Source organism: Tachypleus tridentatus, chromosome 12 (assembly GCF_004210375.1).
Source record: "Tachypleus tridentatus isolate NWPU-2018 chromosome 12, ASM421037v1, whole genome shotgun sequence".
Taxonomy (NCBI): Eukaryota; Metazoa; Arthropoda; class Merostomata; order Xiphosura; family Limulidae; genus Tachypleus; species Tachypleus tridentatus.
The window spans coordinates 106,550,966-106,575,869 of NC_134836.1; the positions used below are offsets into that span (position 1 = coordinate 106,550,966).

General features: G+C 33.3%; 1 protein-coding gene across 3 annotated transcripts; it reads left to right on the plus strand.

Annotated features, from left to right (window-relative positions):
- The first annotated feature begins 5,942 nt into the window (after positions 1 to 5,942).
- LOC143234270 (uncharacterized) lies at positions 5,943 to 24,076 on the plus strand. Of its 3 annotated transcripts, none has more exons than XM_076471506.1 (5): positions 5,943 to 6,225; positions 8,160 to 8,316; positions 9,335 to 9,441; positions 13,056 to 13,218; positions 20,703 to 24,076. In XM_076471506.1, the coding sequence occupies exons 2-5, from the start codon at positions 8,211 to 8,213 to the stop codon at positions 21,155 to 21,157; spliced, it is 831 nt and encodes a 276-aa protein (XP_076327621.1). In that variant the 5' UTR covers positions 5,943 to 6,225; positions 8,160 to 8,210; the 3' UTR covers positions 21,158 to 24,076. The 3 variants fall into 3 exon arrangements, with proteins under 3 accessions (XP_076327621.1, XP_076327623.1, XP_076327622.1); XM_076471508.1 differs by having other exon boundaries at positions 5,968 to 6,225; positions 8,232 to 8,316; XM_076471507.1 differs by lacking the exons at positions 5,943 to 6,225; positions 8,160 to 8,316; positions 9,335 to 9,441 and adding an exon at positions 10,796 to 10,990.
- The last annotated feature ends 828 nt before the right edge of the window (positions 24,077 to 24,904 follow it).

Sequence of the window (24,904 nt, forward strand, 5' to 3'; positions counted from 1 at the left end):
CAGCTTGGACATTGCTTGAATGGACAGTGAGAAAATGTACTACATATGTATAATGTTTCAACAAGTAATTTTGTCATCCTCAGGTACAAGTAGGGTATTTAACCCAACCTGACCATTTTCAGAAGTATTAAGGTATTTGACCCACATTTCAAATACAGTTGTATTACTGGCAAGTGAAAACAAATAACTTGAAGTCTTGGCTAATGTATTAGCTTCTCAACTGAAAGAACTTAAAGAATGGGTAGTTATTTGTAAAAGAAAAATGAATCTCCAACTAATTATCTGAGTATTAAAGAGAAGAAATTCAGTAAGGTAAGGCTAAATAGCAGGAGAAATTGTGACTTATTAGTGGGTTGTGAATAAAACATCAATTGTCAACATTTTACTTGAGAAGAAATTATTTATTTTTTGTTCTGACAAAAACTGCAGACAAAGATAAATGCAGGACAGTGTTATTAATAACAGAATAGTGTACAATTGTAACCTAATGTATTTACTTGTATCTTGACATTAAATTTGACTTTAGACAAAATTTAAGAAATTAGATGAAAATTGTTAAACAATTATTTTAACTTTTTTATTTCACCACCTTAGGGTTTCACTGATAAAAAAAATTTATCTTCAGTTATTTCATGAGGGAACCTTAATATTTATCATTCTCGACATGTAATGTGTTCACAAAAGAAGTTTAATTCATTTTCAAATGCTGAGGTAAAAAATGAAGGAACCAGTTGAACCTAGAAACAGCTCTGTCTCTTCACCCCTGTGCTGCAAATTGAACTACTAGTTCTAATTCCAAACAAAACTCTCTGGTACTTTAAGTTGCATTAGATGTGCAGTTCTCAAAATTATAAGCATAAGTTACAAACCTTACTATTGAATTCTTAGTATTTTACATTTGTAAAATTATGGTTAGAAGTACTTAATTTGGTTTGTTCTTCACTAAGAAACATTTAACTTTATGCAGAAATTCTACAGATGAGGAAGAATATTTACATAGTTATTGACTTATAATTATGTACTTGGAGGTAATTGTTATGTAAATATTCTTTATGTAGATCATGAAGCCAGTGATATAAACTGTTAATCTGGAAAGTACAAGTTGTAACCTCAATCTAGAACCTGTCTCCTTATACAATTTATGGTTGGTATAAATTCAAATGTGCTATATTTTCTTATCATTACATTGCTTTTAAAATGTTTGTTAGTTTTAGTTATATTAAAGCTCTAATAATTTTACAACAGCTTTTCTATAGGAAATAAAAACTTCATAGTTAAAGGAAATAATGTTTTATATTATCCTTTGAACTTAAAAGAGCATAAATATTACAACTCTGTACACAAGAATTCTCTCTTAATGTGAAAGAACTTGAAACTTTTATCAGTGTTGTATCAATAGGGTATTAATATAATAGTACAGACAATGATTAATGTACAGCAGTATATTACAATTCACTCAATTTATTTTTTGCCTGATAAAATTCTATTAAACCATTTTGAGCAACAGAATAATTGTACTGATACATTTGTAAGATCTATTTAAATTTCTTTGATGAATGTAGTTATGGAATTCATGTGTATAATATTTTACAAATAGTGGTTTATTCTAGTTAATTAATCATGTGTTATTAGGCTGTACATGTTCAGAGAATCTGGCATTATGTTTTCTAAGTAATTATTCATCCACAATATGGATAAACACTGAGAATACAAACTTCACCTCTACTGATTTAAAAAAAAAAAAAAGTTAATAACTTTTAATTTTTACAAGAAACGTCAGAATTAACGAGATAACCATTGTAACGCAGATGAAAATTATATTACATGTAGCCTAAAACTGCAGGGTGTTCGAAAGTCACTGTACAGTTTTGTAATCATATGTCTATTCAGTTTATTTCAAGCCAGCAACTGACAGCGGTGTTTAGAAACAAAATAAGAAGAATCCAGGCCTGTATTGATGCCAACGGGGGTCACTTTCAACATTGTTTATAATTGTCATTCATATTTGTCTCCTGTATTCTATATTGAAACATGTCTGTTAATAACTATAGAAGTGCACAGTATCTTGATTTATGAATAAATCAATTATTTGAATGAGGCAAATAACATTGCATAATTCGTTACTTTATTTACAAAACGTACGACTAATTTATTAGTTCTATATTTTATACTTGTCTAAAGTTTCGTTTTTATAAATAAATCGTTCAAGTGAACGACATATTTACATTATAAATCCATTGTCGATTGTGTCACATACGATATAGGTATCTGTTTTGCACATGTATTTTGCATTTTCTGACGTTATATTTGTAATATACATTCATTAACATTACTAATTCACTTTTTCCTTCCGAATATTAATACATCGTATACCACATTTTTTCATCTATTCTTATTCACTCTTTATAAGTTAATCTATAGAAATGCTTCGCTAATTTTTTTACGCAAATAGTCATGTTTAACCAGTATTATGGTAAAAGTTAAAATTGATGTTCCTACATTTTTCTATACATTTTTACAAATCTTAAATATAAAGTAACAGATCTTTACTCAAATTAAACCTATCTAGGTTTCTGTCTGAGGGTCACTAACACTGGAAGCAAATGATAGAATAGTCAATACATGTTCGTCAAATTTGTGAACGCTTGAACCTTTTTAGGTATTTATTTTGACTCATAACCGTTAATCGTAACACGATCTTTTACTAACTCCACATAAATTTAGTTTTTCAACCATGTTAACTTTATACATCCCAACATTAAGTTCACACGTGAACAGAAAAAGACTAACAAAATTGCATTTCTGAACCTCATGATAACAAGAACCAATACACAATTAGAACGAAAATCGTGCTCTCTAGACGATACATTCCCTGGGACTCTGCACATTACGAAACCAAATAAACATCGTCATAAAACTGTGCTCACCCGATGAAATCAACAAAATGAAACAACATTTCATTAACAAATTTCTTCAAGAAATTGTTGACAAAATTATTTGCACACACCTAGATTAACAATAAACAAACAATAAATCCCAAGATAAACAAACTAAAAAACTTTACACTGCTCCATACCACATATTCCTTGCATCAGCGAAAAATAACCATTTGAAAATAACTTGAAACACAACATTTCAGTAAACACCAAATTTATTCAAAAACCCAGGTGCAAAACTATAAAAACTACATTGAACAACACAACACCAACATTATTTATAAACTAAAATACAATGCAACAACTGTCACTTCTATTTTGGAGAAACGAGAAGAAAAGTAAAAACCGCATAAAAAAAACCCACACATTTTGAACACTGCAAGTAATTTAAACACAATCTAACCATATAAAACACCAAGAACCTAAGTAAGAAATTAAATATAAACAAACAAATCAAAGTGATGTCGAGAAACCCACTGGTTGAGAAATTTATATGCAAAAATTAATGTCATTAAAAACCTAAAACAAGACAAAAACATAAAAATTCTAAAAGCAGATAAAGGAAACTCTATAGTCATAATGAACACGAATGAATACATCCTAAAAATGAATAGCATCCTATCAGACACGAACAAATTTAAACCAATACACACAAATCCAACAAAGACACACGAGACGCAACTGAACAAATTACTACTGCAAATGAAAAAAGTCAACACAATTTCACAAACACTTTATTCCTACCTACGTAAAACCGACTCACGCACACCGCAAATATACGGGCATCCCCAAACCTCATAAACCAGATTGTCCATAACGACCAATAATGTCCACATATGAATCGTTTAATTACAATCTTGGTAAATACATTGCATGGGCATTCTCCAAATTTATAACATCAGCCAGCTCATTCATCAAAGACTCTTTTAATTTCAAGTCTAATCTAAATCAACTTAATCATAAAGCCTTAATGGCCAGTTTCGATGTTATATCCCTCTTTATAGAAGTTCCAACCACTGAAGCCTGCAAGATATCCTTAGAACTCTATATCCGAGACCCTAACCCAACTATAGAAATTCCCAGTAACCAGTTAGCAACCCTCATAAAATTCACTACGATAAAGACAAACTTCATGTTCAACAACCACAACTATATACAAACAAATGGCCTAAGCATGGGCAACCCAGTATCATCAGTTCTAGCCAATATTTTTATGACATAAGTTGAAACACAGCATTACATCCACCACTATACTGGTACAGATATGTAGATGACACGGTTGCGGGATTCCAATCTACAGAACACGAACTTAATTTTTTCAATCACATTAACTCTATACATCCCAACATTAACTTCACATGTGAACAGGAAGAAAGCAATCAAATATCATTTCTTAACCTCAAAATTACAAGAACCGACACACAATTCAAAACAGAAATCCACCGAAAAATCACCCATACTGGACTATACATTCCTTGGGACTCAGCACATGAAACAAAACAAAAACTCAACATACTAAGAAACCAAATAAACACAGCCATAAAACTATGCTCACCAGATAAAATTAACGTTATACGCACACACCTTGACAGAAAGCAAAATCAACCAACTAAAGTAAATATATCTCACGAATCAAAAAATCACAAAACCATATTCTGCTGTATACCATATATTCTTGACATCATCAAACAAATAACCAGCATTTGGCAAAAATTAGTAACAAAATATGACATTCCAGTTAATACCAAATTTATTCAAAAACCAGGCACAAAACTGAGGTCTATACTATGTAAAAACAACACTGACAAACACCACACCAACATTATTTATAAAATACAATGTGATAACTGCCACGACTTCTATATTGGAGAAACAAGTAGAAAAATGGAAACCAGATTCAAAGAATGCATAAAAGTCACCTTCACACGTTTTCGAACACTGCAAGTCAAATAAACACAACATAACCATAGAAAACACTCAAATACTAAATAAAGAAACAAACATAAACAAACGCAAAATTAAAGAAGCCTTACTTATACAACAACTTAAACCCAAAATAAACCAATATAAAGGAACGCCTTTATACCTATATTAATATAATAAAATAAATAAATTATATATTCAAACATCTAATGCCGCCCTCTACATTCCGACACTCAGTTACACAACCCCTTTCAAACATGTGGTCAGCTTCCGGTCAGCTACCTCTTTCTTTGTGAACCTGACGATGACCGAAGAAGGTCGAAACGTTGTTCGCTCTTCTATGTAAAATATTTTCTCAACCCATACGAGCCGTTTTGGCATATAAACAAATCAAAGAAACCCTACTTAAGAAACAACTAAAACTAATGTAAAGGAAGACATTTACATCTATACTGATTAATAACCTTACACCTAACTGCAACGTCCACTACAATCCCGTACCAATTTACACTGTCGTCCCGGCAATAGTCAGTTGTATATTCTCTTTGTTTATCTCAAAATTATTTTAGTGGGTTTGTTTGTTTGTTTTCGGAATTTCGCACAAAGCTACTCGAGGGCTATCTGTGATAGCCGTTTCTAATTTAGCAGTGTAAGACTAGAGGGAAGGCAGCTAGTCATCACCACCCACCGCCAACTCTTGGGCTACTCTTTTACAAACGAATAGTGGGATTGACCGTCACATTATACACCCCCACGGCTGAGAGGGCGAGCATATTTAGCGCGACGTGGGCGCGAACCCGCGACCCTCGGATTACGAGTCGCACGCCTTACGCCTATCTTAGTGGGTCAAAACGTTGTTCTCTATCGTAATAAAGGTCTTAATACCCATACCAGCCGTTTTAAGATAGATTTTTACTTCAATTGGATTTTCCGTCATCACGAGTTTTCTAATAAATGTTATTTTGAACGCTTTTTATCGTGTATATAAAAATAGTTTACGGAATGGTAATTCTTTAATTAGTTTTGAATGCATACAGGTATATTTTCAGACTTATATGTAGTTAACACTGGATATATAATTTACAATGCCAGAGGGCGTATTGCTAGGGGTAGTCCGATTAAGTTAAATATGGTGAGGATGCAGGGAGTTGACAACAGTAACCAGAGCGTTTTATGCATATCAATTTATCATAACGTGGGACTAGGTCATCAGTTTATAATTATACGTTAGTAACGAAGAAAACTTTGAATTAATATTTCATTTAATTTATGTGTTGAAATTTTGCAAATTACTCATTTATCTTGCATAGCCCTGGAAAGACTGGGTGATATTTCGAAGGGCAGGTGGTGTTGTTGAAGTGAATAGGTAAATTACAGATTATTTCTATAGCATGATTAAGTGCGCGTTTTATTATCATAAGTAACGTCGAGTTATTTGCTGTACTTATCGAAAGTAATCCAACTGTTGCCCCACCAGCGAACTGAATCGTTAAGTTTTGCTTATTTAATTTAAATAAAAACAATGAAAAACTACCCAGTAGGCATCTTTGCAAGCTGCTTACCACGGGCATCGTAATCCATTTTTTTTTTGCGTTTTAAGTCCGCAGACGTACCGTGTGTTGTTGGAGAAGGAACATAATATAGATCTTAACTTATGTTTACGATTACCACAATACTGTTTTTACTTCTATTTTTGAGCATGAATCACAAAGAGTTATTGGATATTTTATTAGAAAAACTATAATTTGAATGAGACAGTTAATATTTGAGTGTCTTTTCATTTAGTAATTGGTTGTATCATAAAAGTTTTGAGTACGTTACAAGTAAAAATAATTATTGTGAAAGGTGCCCTCCTAATTTACAAATATTGTAGAGGTTTGAAACAACTATTTGTGATGAAAATTACAGAAACAAGACAAATAAAATGAAATTACACCTCAAGTAGCATATGAAATTAAAGGCTTAAACTGAAAGGAAAACATGGCAAAAATATTGTGTATAAAAGAATAAAATATTTAGACTGTAAATGTTTCTTACTATACTAATGAAAGACCTGGAAGCATCAGGAATTGACAAATTAAAATCTAACAGTAATAAAACATCAAAAGCACCATTATATTTGTATTAGGCCCAGCATGGTTAGATCGTTAAGAAGCTTGACTTGTTAATTAAGGGTTGCGTATTTAAATCCCTGTTGCAACAAATGTGTTTCCTTTTTCAATCCCACAATTTGTTGGTAAAAGAGTTGATGGTGAGTGATGATGACAAGTTGCCTTTCCTCTAGCCTTACACTTTTAAATTAGGAATGGCTAGCACTTATAGCCCTCCTGTAGCTTTGAGTGAAACAATGTTTGAGTAACACAATGTTTGTGTTAAGTTAATATTTTTCTAAAACAGAGGGAGCTAGTATCATCAAACAAATTTTTTATTTGGATAGAATTTGGAATGCTTGTGTACTGGAACATTTTGTAGTAATTTATATACCTATAAATGTATTAATTTTTATCTCACAAACATATATTTTGTAAGTAGTCAAACAAATCTTATAAGTATATGATTGGAACAATTGGTTCATATCATAAATATGCACACTACTAAATGAGGTTTAGATAGGATAGAATTTGTAATTCTAAAAAGGATTTTTGACCTATTGTAACCAAGTAATCAACATTTTAACAGAAGAACACTTTTCAACAAAACATATGTCATATTGATGCATTGGCATATATTCAGTCCTCTACATTCTTTAAAATATAATATTTGTGTGCTATAGTACATGCATGTTGAAAATATTATGAAATAATATACAACTGTATTTTGTTTTGTGAGTGTGATACACAAACAGGCACGAAAGTTTGCTCATTCAAATTATTATACAAATGTTGAACATAATCCATACCTATATGGAAAAAATTTTGAAACAAATTATTATTTAAGGAAGAATTAGTAAAACCTTTCTTTTTTTTTTTAACTTGTAATAAAGTAAATACACCATAATTGTTGAGAAAGCTGGTGTTACAGGGAACACCAGTATTTAAGTGTACGATTGCAGAACTGTGCATTTCTGTGTGGTTTGTGTTAGTTCTTACCATTTAGTTACATTTTATGTTCTGTAGTTCATCTGTAGCAGCTTATTGATGTTTTTGTCACCATTTTCATGTAGAGATGTGAGAAAAATTATGCTTAAATTACAAAGTGTTATGAAAACTACAAAATAATTTGAAATTTGATGTTCATAAATGTTAAACTTTGTAATATTTTTGAAGGAAGCAACATTTAATTCTTAATTTATCTCTGTAGTAAAAACACCAAGTTTTGATAAGAATGTAAAGGTGAAGATTTTGTGTGATCATGGAAGTATTAAATATGAAGGTTGAACCATTTTATGATGAGAAACAAGAAGATTTGGATATCAAATTGGAGAAGAATGAAGATGAAAGTTTTACAATATCTAGTAGTAAGTATATGTGTATAGAGAACATCTTTCATGTTCTTCCTGACATAAACACTGTCAATTTACCTGGTTAAATTTAGCATTGTGTCAGTATTTCGTTATTTATTGATAAATGTTTTCAATGGATGATTTTATACCCTATACAAGGGATGTACATTAGTAAAGTTATGTTTGACACTTTCATTTTCCTGGTTATATTAGTCTTTGATTTCATGAACTACAATCTATTGACACTTTCTCATTTGTATTCTGTACCATCTCTTGTAAGTGGGGTTAAGCCTGAGACATTTGAAGTGTGAAGTGAGGGTTCCACTAACTGAGATGGAGGATTAATGCACTATGTACTGTTAGTAAAGAGCATATATGTGATTTTATCAGTTAAAATATTTCTCTATTTCTTGTTATCTACTGGTAATTTGAAGCTATATAATTACCTCTGAATCATAATTATCTTTTTGTTAGTCATTACATGACACAAAATTCTGAATTTCCTAGATACAATGTATCATGTTTAACAAGTTTCCAAGTAATGCATTAGTTATCTTAGAATTTTATCCTTCTTCAAGTGAGGCATCATTCACAATCTGCATAATTTGACATCTTTTTACAATCTCCTTCTGTTTGCTTTTTCATGTGTTTCTACTGAATTGACTGTTTGCATCAATTTGCAAGACTTATCAGTTTTGGTTGGTCTGTATTTCAAGTCCAAATTTTTTTATAACTTAATAACTATTGTTCTCCATTGGAAACTTTCTGATACCAGATACAGATACTTTGCTCTTTGACTCTGGAATGTTTAGCTACCATTGTGGAGTATACAACTGACAATGTGCATATATATTCTCAGATCCTGCCCTATCCTGAAAGTTAATTTTTTTATGCACCAGTATATTAAGGAAGGAATTATGGAAGAGGCTTTTTCAACTAAATACACTACTGTTTTTTATTATGATAAGTGGTGCACAAATTACATTGTGTCTTGTTATAGAGAAATTTACATTGTTTATATCTCTTGCTGCAGGAAAAGCTGATTACGTGGAAGAAAAATCTCTTCAAACTGTTTTGAAGGTTGATATGATAAAAGAGGAGAAAGAAGATAACTTTGATGGATCAATAGTGAAAACTGAGGTAATTTTTAGATTGAAACTTTTATCATTCTGTTATTGAATATAATATGTAGGTGTAATTGTTTCTTTTTTACCTTTTCTGACATTTTCTTGAAACTAATTGGTAATAAAATGTTTGTAGTCATAAGCTGAAGAAATTCATTGCAAGTTTCCTACATTGCCATAAATAAACTCATTACACCTCTTCTTGCAACAGTAATATTTGCTGGTTCATCATTGTATCATTTTTAATCATTACATAGGATGTATTGTAAACATTTTACTAATTACTTGTATAAACTTTGTCAGCTGTGCAAAATAGAACTTACAATTTTGGATTTTTCATCTGATTCTGAAAGTTCTCTTAATTTGTGTTTATTGATTCATAATATTTACAGTAGTTTAGTATGTTATATTAAACCTACACCTACCAATATTTTTAGCAGTTTTAGTTGGACATACATCTGTAGTTGCTACATCTGATAACTGATACATCTTGTAAAGGAATAGTATAAATATCCACTTCATTCTGCTGCTACATGAGTTATGTGATAGGAAAATGGATGTTAGGGAAACTGTTTGTTTAACATGTGAGCTGTGTTGCTGTTTCAGTAGAGATCTTTCTGGATTATATTGTGAACTGTTATCTGGGACATGTGATTGGCTCTGACCACTTCCATTTGTGTTTGTGTATTGTCTTTTGTTATAAGATTACACACTTTGTTTACCACATCTGTGTTTTAACTTGTTGTAGGTTTGTTTCTAAATGAATCTAATTCTTGTTGGTTTATTAGTGGTATTCATATTCAGTTAATCAATGGGTTAATTAAAACCTTTGTTACAGATATATTTTGCTATACCATAGACCATGTTATGACACAAAGTCCACAGTTTTGTAGAAATTAGGAACTCAAATTAACAATATTGACAAACTAGAATATAGAATGAAATCTTTTAGCTTTTCTGTTTGCTGAGCGATCACTTTACTCAGTGAATCAAACATGGTGCTCTCCCACTGGTTTCTTTTTTCCACTTTTGGAAATGGTTTCTTATATACACTTCTACATGTATGACATGTGAATAACCAGTCAGAAGCTCAGAATATTCGTTTAGTGATTTTTCTCAGCCTTTTCCAAAAACAATAATTTCCTCTTTAGCTTGTTCAAGATTTTTTTTTTGGATACAAATACAACATAGCTGTTAAACTTGAAGAATTATAATGCAATTATGTGGTATTAATGAAGTAATTAATGATTTTTTGGTTATTCAAGTGTATATATAGATATACACACACATCATCAGTTTTTTTTCAGATAATTTATACATGTACTTCCTATTTCAGAATATGCTTATTCTCATTTTATTTCAGAAAAATGTCAACAGGTGTGTATAAAGTTGGTATACTTTCACTGTGAGTTACAAACACTCATACAACTGCCATGGAAGTTTGTGCACCTACCAGAAAAATAAATTAATAAACTTCCATTTATAGGACTTCCAAGGTAATCATCATGATGCTATATTTCTCCAACAACAGGAGAGTAACACAAGCTTCATGGGTTGTATTCCCTGTGAGTATTTGTGTATGATCATATGTTCATTTTTCCCTAGTACTGCCTATTTTCAGACTTGTTTCTTTTTCAGTTCTTTTTAGGTGTTTAGTTAGTTTGATCAATTGGATTTGTTTATTTACTGCTACATTCCTTTGTCTTTGGTGCACTTTTGTTCTGTCCACCTAATTAGAACTTTATTTTATGTAGTCATCCCATTCCTTGTTTGTGCTCTTTATCACATTGAATAAATAAAATAAAATGTTCAATGGCTACAACTTATCAATAATTCTATTTCTTTTAGATACTTTTACCCTTTTGCCTGTGATACCCATACTTTTGCAGGTTTTTGTTCTGTATTTGGTCTGATTAATTTTTTCCGTAACCCCTCCATTTTGCAAAGATATTACATTCGTATCATCTGTTGTTTTTATTCTGTTTCAATTTTTTTATTATGCGATTCTTCTATTTCTGATTCCATTTTATGTACAGTTCAGGCTATCCTGCTCAAACTGTTCCATCTCATGAACTCTATTCATGCTTGTTTCATTTATTGTATACCCCCCATGTTTTAGGACTTATCTTCATCCAATTTCAGAGGTTCAATTCATCAGTCAATCATTTGGCATATTTTGTGAGCTCCAAAGAAATGCTTTGTAACATAGCCTCTTATCAGATCAATCCTGTCACAGTCTGTCTTGCTATCTTTCAAAACTGACTAAGATCTCTCAGAATTATCTATGAATTGCACCTAATCCATTCAACTCCAGTTTCATGTATTACTAGATGGTTTTATATACTCTAGTGTTACTGTCTTTCTAGTTTACCTTAGGCTCTAGTGGATTGACCTAAGCCTCTTATACAGATCCTGAGAAAAAAAAACAAATATTCGAAAAGTTGGGGAAAACTAATAAATAACTCAAGCTAATTACCCACCTAACATGTAGAACAAACATTAAATTCTTTGTATTTGGTGTCACTAGATCTCACCAAATGGTTATCCTTACCTCATAGGAATTGTTTATTGAAAATCTACATCAAGCAGGGAAGTACAGAAATCTAAAGCTGATCTGCTCTTGCTTGGTGCCAACTATTGAGATGGGGCTCCCTTAAAAACTTCAACACCATATCTGTATAACTGTCTTGGCATTTCAACAATTTTTACAAAAAAACAGAAAGCAGACAGAATGAAATGTAATTATTCACTCAATCCTAGCTCATACTTTGATGTCTTTAGTCATGTTAACCATTATGCTATCTTCTTATAATGATCCATTTCCAGATGATTGTGCCTGATGATAATGGTTCACTCATACTTATGTGTTTTAACATATATCATTTACTCGTCATTCTTAAAGTGAAGCCCAAAAGAACAATGACCTCTCAGTCCCAAGCTGCTGGAGAAGTGGATATGGGGAGATTCATTTACAAGTGGTGTATTTCATCCAATAAACAACCAATTGGGTACAAACTTAACTTGAGATATATGGCTGGAGATGTAGTACATTACAACCATGTATGATATCTGTTGAGTAGCCAGTCCCCTGTTGTTAAGCCTAGCTGAAGAAGATTTGGATTTACCTCAGAATATATATGAGGGCTCCTCTTGCTTATTGTTATAGTATTAACCTGTTGTATATAACTGAAGTGAAATGATTTGAAACCTTATTCACATTGTACATTCTAGCATTTCACCCACCTTGAAAACATGTAACCACTTTCATGACCTTTGGTCTATTATCACTTTAACATTAAAAACCCATAAGGTATTCTCTTCTTCAGAAAGATGCAGTCTTTCACTGGTTGCTGCTCCACTGGGTGACTCCTTCTAGCTCTTAATGGTGTACATAGGTATGTAATGTATCTGAAGTTATTTTATTTAAATTTCAGATACAAAAAAATTTAATCATCTAAAGTCATACCATTTTAAAAAAGGTAAGTATTTAAATGGTTCTTAGTACTGTTTACACATATAATTAAGTTCCAGGCATTAGGTTGGTTAATTATATTATTTTGAACTAGTAAACTGTAGAGACTATGTGTGATGATAATGCTAGCTGTTTAATATTAGACTGTATTTGTCCAGGAGAAAACAGAACAGTCTGGTGACTTGTTAGAAGAAGGTATTATTTCAAAGTTCAGTGACAGTAGTGATGATGATCTGGATAGTTCAAACAAAAATGTTATGGATGTAAAAACAAAAACTGAATTTAAAGAAGAAATAGAATCTACATCAGAAAGTACACATGGTAAGTACATGTATTTTTTTACAACTAAAGTTCTTTGATACTGGCTTGATAGTGTTGATTATTGTCTTGGTATTTTATTGAAGACAAAAAATTTGAAGTTTGTAATTATTTGTATAAAATGAAACAGAAATAAACTGTAACTGACCTGTGTTTATCTTCCTGATTATTTATAAATAAGGTTTTTAATTAATGATTGGGATCCATATCAGTAGATTGTTTAAACACATACAGAGAATGTATTTCTATCATTTATTTCTTTAGATCATCCCATATCCTCAGTCTGTTAATTTACATGGTGAAAACAGCAACCAAGCAACTTCCTAACAGAGTGAAAGTACCTAAACTTCATAAGTGAATAAGTGATGTATCAACAAATAATAAAGTCTAAATCTTGACATTTATGAATGTATATAGTTATGTTAACAGTGAGTTGAAGAATTAAGACATATATGAATTGGGATCAAGTCATAATTTTTCTGATTTGAGACTGAGACAAAATGAAATAATTTGCCCAATACAACTTATGACTCGACTTGCATCTCAACTGAAATAACTTTTTTGTAATGCGAGAAAAAAAATACAATCTTAAATTTTAATGAACATAGTTTGCCAAAAGGATGTCATGGACACAATACTCCATATTTACATGAACTCAGAAGGTCATGGATCTAGGTGAGCAATAATTTGCTATAAATGCATATGTATCAGTGAGCTTTTATAATCCTGGTGTTGGGGGTTCAGAATACTAATAACAAACAGTCTTCACCCACAACTCAGCTGCTCATAATATACACAAGGCACAAAAACTCACTGATTGGGGACCTTATATTGTAGCTGGTCCAAAATAAAAGGTACTTTGTACTTAAACACATTGTGTAATTAAACTGGATTTACATATTGCATATGAGACACTAATAGTGTACCATCAGTTTGTGTTAGTGAAACATCAGACCCGTACGTGGTGAGGGGACCTCCCAGGAAAGGTTCTGTTCTTTCAGTTTACCTCCTCTGGGATATAAACATCCACCAACAAGTTTGACATGTGTGGTGACCCATGAAAGGGCGGAGATTATCATGGTGGTTGAGGAGTCCGACCCTAACACAGCACTTTGGCCTTGAATTTCTGTAGACGGGCAACCTTGGGGTGGCCCCTCTTGGATCATTCGGCTAGTCCACTTGGGCTAGGATCAACCAAGTACCAGTGTTTTATGTTCTCAACAGGTGTTGTGGACATTGTGTTTAATGCTGTTGTTTGGGTATAGTGCTCACAAAATCCTGGAGTTGCTGCGGTGTCTTTGTTTTGCATTGTACTGCATCCCTTCATAGGGCTTCATGGTGAGTGGGGTCAGTGGGCACCGAAATTTCCCTTTCTTTATTATGGATCCTCAAAATAAAAACTTAAATAACACAGTGAAAAACAGTCCGTAGGTAAATGACCACGTCTTGAAGATTCTGAGTAATAATCTTCAACATCTGTAACACCTGTTGTACCTCATTTTCTTACACTTCATTCTCTTTCAGATAAACATTTTGGGCAAATGTCTCTCTTTTTCATTCAGAAAGGACTAAAGAGACTTGCTGGCTCTCCAAAGTCAGTAAAGAAGCTCTTATCTGGTGACATGTTGGTGGAAACATCTACTTCTTAACACAGTGACTCCTCTTGCATTTAATGGAGATTGGGGGATATACCTATTGAGGTTACACCTCATAGTACTTTGAATTCATCACAAGGAGTTATTGTTGAGAGGAATTTGAAGAACATCCCAGAGTCGGAGATTATCGCTGGTTTCTCCACCCAAGGAGTTTCTGCAGTGACACATATCTCCGTTCACAAATATGGAATTACAATGCCGACCAATGTCCTCATTCTCACATTTATGTCACCACGTCCACCTGCCACCATCAAGGCAGGTTATCCTAATTGGAGGGTATGACCATACATTCCAAACCCTCTCAGATGTTTCTAGTGTCAGCAGCTCAGTCACTCGAAGACGTCATGTCGGGGTTCCTTGATGTGTGCTCATTGCGTTGGCAAGGACCACAATGCCTATCAGTTAGAAACAGACTCTCATTGCCTCTATTGCAATGGCTCTCACCTGTCCAACTTTCATTGTTGCTCTAAATGGTTAGAAGAAAAAAGTGGTGCATGATTTGAAAACAATTCATAATATTACTTAGCCTGAGGCTTGAAAGTTGCTGTCCACCACTTCATCTTGGACTAATATGTTGCACTTCATTCCACTACTACAGTGGTGGTGCAGTAGGATCTCTCTGTGCCTCCAAAAGAATTGTTCTCAAACAAAATGAAAAGTCTTTTCACCTCCATGGTTAAAAAAGTTAATAAATCAACTTCAACACCCATTTCTGTCCCTAACATACATTCCAGTGAATCCCAAGATCACTTCCTTTGGTTTAGGCATTTTCTTGGGTACATCTTCTCCAACCCCAAGATGCAAAACAATCATTCATTCATGTCCTCAGTCACTGAAATACTCTTCTAACAGCAAAGGCCTGCCCAATTCGACCCAGGGCATGATCCATGGAAGTCGATAGACCTCTCTGGAATAAAAACAGTAAAGAAAAAAGATGTGGTTATAAACAGAAGGGTTTTCCACCCTGTTTGCCTACACATAAATGAAAATGGCCACCTTGATACAATGGAACTGTCGAGGTTTACATTCTAATCAGGATGACATCAAAACACTGATTGCTTTCTACTATCCTGTATGTCGTTCCTAACAGGAAACATTTCTGAAACATGCCGATACAGTCACCTTTCGGCGGTTTTCTTTGTACAGAAATGACAGGCTGTGTGATGGACGAGTGGCACTGTTGGTTGATCAGCATGTTCCCTCCCTGTCTTTGCTATTCGACACACCCTAGATGGAGGCTGTAGCCATCCGTCTTTCCTTGGATCATACCATCACTGTTTGTTCTTTCTACCTGTCACCTGGAGAGACCTATGGTCAATCAGACCTTGATGCTTTTGTTTAGCAGTTGCCATCTCTCTTTTAATCCTGGGGAACTTTAATGGACATTATCCCTCTGGGGAATTGCTGATATTGATAGGAGGGGTTGATCTGTAGAGAGTATGCTCTCTGATCACAACCTTTCTCTTTTCAATACTGGTTCTTCTACTTATTTTCATGCACTTAGTCAGTCCTTTACTGCTATTGATTTCTCAGTTTGCTCCCCATCACCATTATCCCATTTTTGATGGAGGGTTGACAATAATTCACTAGGCGGTGATCATTTCCTTATAATTTTGAGAGAGACTGGCTATGGGTTATGCCACCCGACCCGTGTGCCCCGGTGGAAGTTGATAAAGTAAACTGGCCCTCTTTTACTGCCTTCACAGAACTTGATCCTGCCATCAATAGACGAGTGTGGCAGCAGTAACTGACTGTATTCTGACTAGCTACTCACTGTATTCCTAAAACTTTGACACATTTTCCACATGGTACAGAAAGATCAAAAATGGGCCTGGGACACTTTTGTAGGTATCCAAGACTCTCACAAATCATTTCTTTCCAGCAGGCCCCTGCACATGCTTAGTGGGTAAGACGTCATAGCCAGAAGGAATCTTGGGTTCACATCCAGCATATCTTCTACCACCAGTTCCAATGTCATATGGGACAAGATTTGAAAGGCCAGTGGGCAATATAGTTCTGTTTCCCTCTTGATCTTGATCTCTAATGGTCAGGAAGTATCTGATACCAGGAGCATTGCCAATACTCTAGGTGTAAGCTTTTGCCAGGTATCTAGCACTTCTGCTTCTTCCTCCCTTTTCTTAGCCATCAAGATTTGGACAGAGTGATCATCTTTTTCCTTTTGAGGTGATTGTCTCTATTACAATAATCATCCTTATACACTGCTGGAACTCAAACTGGACCTTCATCGGTCTGGCAGTACATTGGTAGGACCTGATGATGTACACTATGAAATGCTGCACCATCTATCTCCTTCTTTTCTTGCTATTCTTCTGATTGTTTTAACCGGATCTGACAAGAGAATGTTTTTTTTATACCTGGTGCCAGGCTATTGTCCTGTCTTTCTATTAGCCTGGGAAGGATTACAAGATTCCTTCAAACTACCGTGCAGTTGCTTTGACAAGCTGTCTCTGTAACGCCTTAAATTGGGTGGTTATTGGTTACTCGAATCATACAACCCTCTCGCCACCCAGTGTGGGTTCTGATGACAGCCCACCATGGACCACCTGATTCAACTTGAAACATCACTCAGAGACAAACAACATCTTGTATCACTATTCTTTGACATTGAGTAGGCTTATGATACAACATGGAGGTATGGCATTTTGCGAGACCTCCATATACATATATTACATGGCCATTTGCCCATTTTTATTAAAAATTTTTTAATGGACAGGTGATTCCAAGTTTGTGTGGGTTTGACACTTTCCCTTTCTTTTCTACAGGAACTTGGAGTCTGTTAGGGCTGTGTTTTGAGTGTTACACTTTTAAGTATAAAGATTAATGCCATCTATGAACAACTCCCTCCTACTGTTGCAAACTGGCTCTATGTCAACGACTTTCACATCTCATATCAGTCATTGAACATGAGGTATATTGAGGGGCAGCTATAGACTGCCCTCAATTGTTTACTGAAGTGGACCACAGCTTTAAGTTCTCTCCTTCTAAAACCGTTTGCATGCATTTTTGCTGCCAACAGAGTATTCACCATGATCCTGAATTCCATATTGGTGAAGTTGTGTTGCCTGTGGTCCCTGAGACAAAGTTTTTTGGGCTTATCTTTGACCATAAGCTGACAGCTGACCTTTATACCACACATCAACCAACTGTGGTTCAAATGTACAAAAGCACTGAACATCTTCTGTGTTATCTCTTCCACCACTTGGGAGCAGATCGATGTTCTATGCTGCAGATATATCATGCTCTTATTCGATCAAATCTTGCCTATGGATCACTGGTCTGTGGCTCTGCCAAGACCTCGGCCTTAAAGATGCTGGACCCCATTCATCCTCAAGGACTTTGGCTCTGCACTTCCCCAGATCAGAGCTTGTATATAGAGTCTAATTAACCTTCTTTGCACTTCAGCCATTTGCAACTATCATTACTATATGCTTCAAAACTTTGTTCCTTACTAAAGCATTCCACTTGTGGTTTTGTTTTCCTACCTTGGTGGACCATACTTTTTCAGAACAGATGATCTGCCATTGCTCTTTTTGGCCTTTGTATCCAGGTGCAGTTGGATGAATTGGGTCTGTCTTTGGATAACATTTCTGTATCCACTGGTCATCCCATCCTACCATGACTTCTTACAGTTTCCAAATGTGACCTGTCTTTAAGTCATCTCAGAAAAGCAGACACTCCCGATTGGAAATACTGTCTGATATTTTCTGAACATCTTTCAAACCATCCTTCCATTCCTTTTATGTAAATGGTTCAAAATGAAGTGACTGTGTGGGCTCTGCCATGGTTTGTTGGTTGTGTGCAGAATCCCCTCTACACCTTGTGTGTTCACTGCTGAACTGTACTCCATTCTCTTGCCCTGGATCACATAAAAGCTAAGCAGTACTCAAACTGCACTGTTTATACTGACTTGCTTAGTTCTCTACTAGTCCTGGAATTACTTCACTTTAGTTCACATCCTGTTGTTGCTGATATTTAAAACTGACTGGCCCATTTCTCTTTAACATCTACTTTTATCCAGTTTTTATGGATATTGGGGCACGTTGGTATTTGCAGGAATGAGCTCTCTGAAACTGCAGCTACATTTGTTTGCTCTGGCACTATCACTGCTGTGCCTGTTCCATTCCATACATGGACTGTGGTCCTGTATTTGAGGCTCAGCTCCGTGCCAGTTGGCAGTCGACTTGGAGTGAGCAACGTGAAAACAAGCTTTTGCAAATAAAACCCTATATTGGACTTTGGCCGTCTTACTTCTGTAAGTATCTGAAAGAGGAAGTTGTTTTAACTAAACTATGCATTGTTGTAGTTTTTTAACTTGTCGTTTTCTTTTATATGGGACCGATGCACCAGAATGTTGTCTGTGTAACACTCAGGTCACAATAAACCACATTTTACTATCCTACTGTCGTTATGACTCTCAACGATGGCACCATTTTCAACATGTTTTGTCCCAAGGGTTATCTATAATGTTAAACAGTGTTATTGATGATGGTAACACTGTCCACCTTGGAAATAGTTTTAGTTTTTTAAAGACTCTTGATCTTTTTTAATGCCACTTAAGATTTTTAATTTATACATTAGACCTTTTTAAATATCATTCCCTTTTAAGAATCAAAGTCCATCTAGTTTGGTTTGAAATTAGAAAATGACTGTAACATCAAATAACTCGAAACTAGGACTGGAAAGACCAACTTCAGGTGACTGACACTACTGTTTGAACTACCCGTTAGTCATCCTGGTGAATTATAATTAAAAGCTTGCTGCAAGTCTTTTAAAACTTCAGGTGACTAACGCTACTGTTTGAACTACCCGTTAGTCATCCTGGTGAATTATAATTAAAAGCTTGCTGCAAGTCTTTTAAAACTTTTATTACTTAATTTTCTGGAAATGGCCATGACATCAAATAACTCAGAACCAGGACTGGAAAAGCCAACTTCAGGTGACTGATGGTGGTTTTTAAACTTACCTCTTAGTTATGATAATTACAATTATGCTACAGAAAGTCCTTTACAACTTGTTTTACTGTAGTTTTTCTCTTACTGCTAAAGACTGGATGTAAATATTGGTTTTAATGCTATTTATAATTTTTAAAACTGTTTTGTTTCACCTTAATTTCCTTTTATGAATTTCACTGAATTTACTTTAGTTTCAACTTTTTACCCAATGTTTAGCACAAATAGTCTAGTTGCTTTGTGCCATAAAATACCAAACCAACCAACCAGCATCATCAGATTCAGTGATATCCAGGTTATGTCATTTATTTATGTAAGAAAGGATACCCTCCAAACAAGTTATTGCTAAGATTATAGAAAAGCAAAACAAACACAAAGGTACAGCGGACTTATAGATCCTTATAGATCTATTGGATACTCTTATGATAACATTTTATCATTATGACCTGAGTTGGACAAAATGACTTGACTTGGACTTGCAAAAAAATATCTCATTCTAAGCTATGCATGTTAATCATTTGAAGATTTAATGATAATCAGTTATTTAAATTAGAAAAATATCTCTTAAAATGTAGTTTAGAAAGATAGTAGCTGAAGCATTGTTGTTGTAACATTTTACAATCTTATATTTGCATGTGATTTTATTTTTTCCACTAAAATCCTTTGGAAAGTGGAATGTTCTGTGCAAATTATTTTAAATGACTCAGGTAGAGATGTTTGTAAATAATAAAACTGAAAACAGCAGGTTTTAGCTTTAATATTTTCATTTGTGCATTGATCACACAAAAATATCATATATACTTAGAATTTTATAAAATATTTTATTAACTGTTATATGACATAATTTATACATTTATTTCAGATACAAATACCAGTGTGAACATCCATTGTGTGAGTCAGTGTCCTGATTACCATGGTATAAAACAAGAAGATTACTACACAGAAGTTATAAAATCCTTCAAACCAAACAATGTAGTATGTGGAGAAACAACTTTAAATGGAAATAACATAAAAAGATTTAGAACGTTGGATAAACTAACACAAGAAAAGAAGATACAACCTGGTGTGAAACCATATCATTGTGTAGTTGATGTTCAAAACTATGAGAGAAATAGTCCATTAGAACAACATAAGAGAAATCACACCAGGAAGAAGTTTTACAATTGTGGAATTTGTGGAAAATCATTAGTATCAAACAGAAACTTAAAATTACATCAAAGAATACACACTGGAGAGAAGCCTTACAGTTGTACATTGTGTGGAAAACAATTTAGAACAAAAAATGTTTTAAAAAATCACCAAAGAACACACACGTGAGAAACCTTACAGTTGTACTGTGTGTGGGAAACAATGTAGAAGGAATTATGAATTAACAATACATCAAAGAATACACACTGGGAGAAACCTTACAGTTGTACAGTGTGTGGGAAACAATTTAGAGGAAGTAGTGTGTTGAAAGTACATCAAGCAATACATACTGGGGAGAAACCATACAGTTGTACAGTATGTGGGAAACAATATAGAACATATGGTGTGTTAAAAGTACATCAAAGTGTTCACACTGGGGAGAAGCCTTACTGTTGTACAGTGTGTGGAAGAGGATTTAGAACAAAAGATTTTTTAAAAAATCACCACAGAATACACACTGGTGAGAAACCTTACAGTTGTATAATGTGTGGGAAAAAGCTTAGATCAAATTATGACTTAAAAATACATCAAAGAATACACACTGGGGAGAATCCTTACATTTGTACAGTTTGTGGAAAACAATTTAGAAAAATAGTGGATTAGTAACTCATCAAGGAATACATACTGAGAGAAACCTTACAGTTGTACAGTTTGTGAAAACAATTTAGAACAAAAGAGGGTTTAAAAAATCATCAAAGACTTCATACTGGTGAGAAACCTTACAGTTGTACAGTGTGTGGAAAACAGTTTAGAATAAAATACTCTTTTAAAAAACACCAAAAAACACACAGTTGTGAGGAACATTACACTTGTACAGTGTGTGGAAAACAATTTAGAACAAAAGGGTCTTTAAAAAATCATCAAAGATCACACTTGTGAGGAATCTTACAGCTGTACAGTGTGTAAAACAATTTAGAGCAAATGAGGAATTAGAATAAGAAGAAAGAAAACACTCTAGGATGAAAGCTTAGAATTATAGTTTGCAAAAAACACTTTATAAGAAGTTATACCTGAGAAGAACATCTTAAAATACATACAAGGAAGAAACCTTTGTTTTGAAATTTATAAAAGTAATCTGTGGATAACTGCAGGTGAAAATACACGAGAGTGCAGACTGGAGAGAAAATGTATGTATTTGTAAGCTCCATATTTCAGCAGTTAAAGCAGAGAATTTACCACATAAAATGTACAGTTTTCATTGCAGTTGTTGAAACAGCACATTACAGCCTTTTGTGCAATTTAAAAGCATGTTGAATAACATTAAAGGAAAACAAGGGATCTTTTGGTTCATTTTGGCTGCCCTGTTCACTGAATTAAACCATTGAAAAATTAAACCATTTGTCTTAATATTCTTACTGTAAGATATTAAGAAACATGATGCATCAACACTGTTAGTTTTGATAACAATCTTAAATACCTCATTCAGCTCTCTTCTAGTTCTTTTATAAGAGTAAACACGTTTATAGATGGTAAGTAAAATAATAAAAGCTTCACCTTATATTATATCCAAGTGGACCTCTGAATATATTTATTTCTTAAGAATTAAAAATACATCAGTGAACACAAACAATTATATAGTCTGTGGAAATACAACTTGGAGTAAATAGTTAATTATGGAAGACAAACTTATGATACATCTTACTATTTTAGAAAATACAGTTTTGAGATGGCATAAATAGGTCGTCAGAGAAAATTTATACAAATGTACATTGTTTCAACAAGTAGCTTTTCTCATCAACAGATACAAGTAAGATATTTATCCCAATCTAACTATTTTCTGAAGTATTACAAATATTTGACCCATATATTAAGTAGAGTTGTATTTCAGGTATCTGAAAACAAAGTGTTGGATAAAGTATAAAAATTAATTACTGTATTAAAATTTTAATACTAACAGAAAGGGTAGTTTCTTGTACAAGAGAAATGAATTTATTACTAATTATTTGTGTATTAAAGCAGGGCTATATAGCAAGAGAAACTGACTTTTTAGTAGGTTGAGAGCAAAATATGAATTAATGGATATCTGAATTCAGAAATTAAAATGTGCTATATTTTCTATCATTACATTACTTTAAAATGTTTGTGAGTTTTAGTTATATTAAAGCTCTTCTAATTTTACAAAAGGTTTTCTTTAGGAACTAAAACCTTCATAGTTAAAGGAAATGAAAATGTTTTGTATTGTCCTTTGAACTGCTAAAATGTAAAGTGAATAATATTTTGATATTATAGTTAATGTTTTTATTGTATAAAGTACTTAGTTACTTATAGATGAAAATGACTGCTCAGTGGTGTAGAGAGTGAATTTAATACGTTAACAGGCAATTTTACAATGTGTGTTGAACTTGTTTTTTTCAGTATTAAAAAATATATAGAAGCATCTTTGTACGATCTACACATAATTAATTTCACAGGTGGAAACTTGTGATGCATGTTGAGTATGAATGTGCCTATTCTGATAACATATTCTTTTCTTCCTGATTGTTCAGTTTATGTTATACTGATTCTGGTCATTGTGCATAAATTAAAACAGTGATAAAACTTTGCACTTTTTAACCTTTAAGGACTATTGTATTTGTGTAACCCTCTAGTAGCACAGCAGTGTGTCTGTGGACTTACAATCTTAAATTCAGAATTTCAATAACTGTGGTGGTCAGGGCACAGATACCTTCTGATGTTTTTTTGTACTTAATTAAAAAAATGTGTATCTATGCTATTGAAAATTGAAGTTATTTGCAATTGTAAAATGTGTGATGGTGAATACCAATTTCATTTATCCTACTTTTTGTCATTATTAATGTTATTAAATGGAAAGATCCTGAAAGTGACTAAGGTTTTCCGTTTTGGTACATTAAGTGTTAACCTATAACATACTAAGTAATGATAATTTAAAAGATCTTTGAAGAAACTTGTGCTAATAATGTGTAAGAATGCTTAATATTTATATTCTACAGAACTGAAAAATTGTGTTGTTAAGAAAGGTATGTTGTAATGTTGTACTACATGTCTAAATGAAATTGCAAAATACAGATTTGATATAACTTCCTACAACTAATTTCTGCTTTGATTATTTGATATTTAAAAAGGTCGGATATATTTGATTAATTTCATAGAAGTTCTAATTTACTATAGACTGAACAAAAGTAGTAATTAATGTACCTGACTTTTGGAAACGAGATTACATGGATTATGACTTGTTCTTGCAAAACAGAAATATTTCTTCTGAACTCTTGGGTGCAGTATAAAATTTTGTCAATGAATAGAGTACACTAGACATTAATGTGTATCGATTTACCGCGATCATTTAGTTTTATTTCGTCATGAATTGTGGTATTTAAATAAGTGTAGAGACCACAAATTTATTCACGTAAATTTTGCCGTTCTTTATTTGATAACACTTAAAAACTATCAGGTGTTGTGCTAATAGAGTATCACATCAAAGCAGGCCATAATTGACATATAGCAATACATAAAACATTTCACTTACAGTTGAGGTTAATTTAGGCTATTTTTGCCTGGTAACATTGTACTACACAATTTTAAGCATCAAAAAAATTGTACCGATAATTTAAAAAGATCTAAATTTCTAAAAGGAGAAACATCCCATGATCCCATTAGAACGTGTTACTTTGGGTAATGTGCATTGTTTCGTTTGCAGCGATTTATTTTATTTGAGTAATTACGTGTTATTAGGCTATAGATATTCTGAGAAATTGGCATCATGTTTTTCAAATAACAGTTCAACCAGAAGAAGGGAGGAAAAGCTACCATTGCACCATCACCTCAATTAATAATAATAAAAAAGTTCTCACTTATAATAGTCACAACAAACATCCGTATTAACGCGATAACTATTATAACGCAAATAAAAGTTGTATT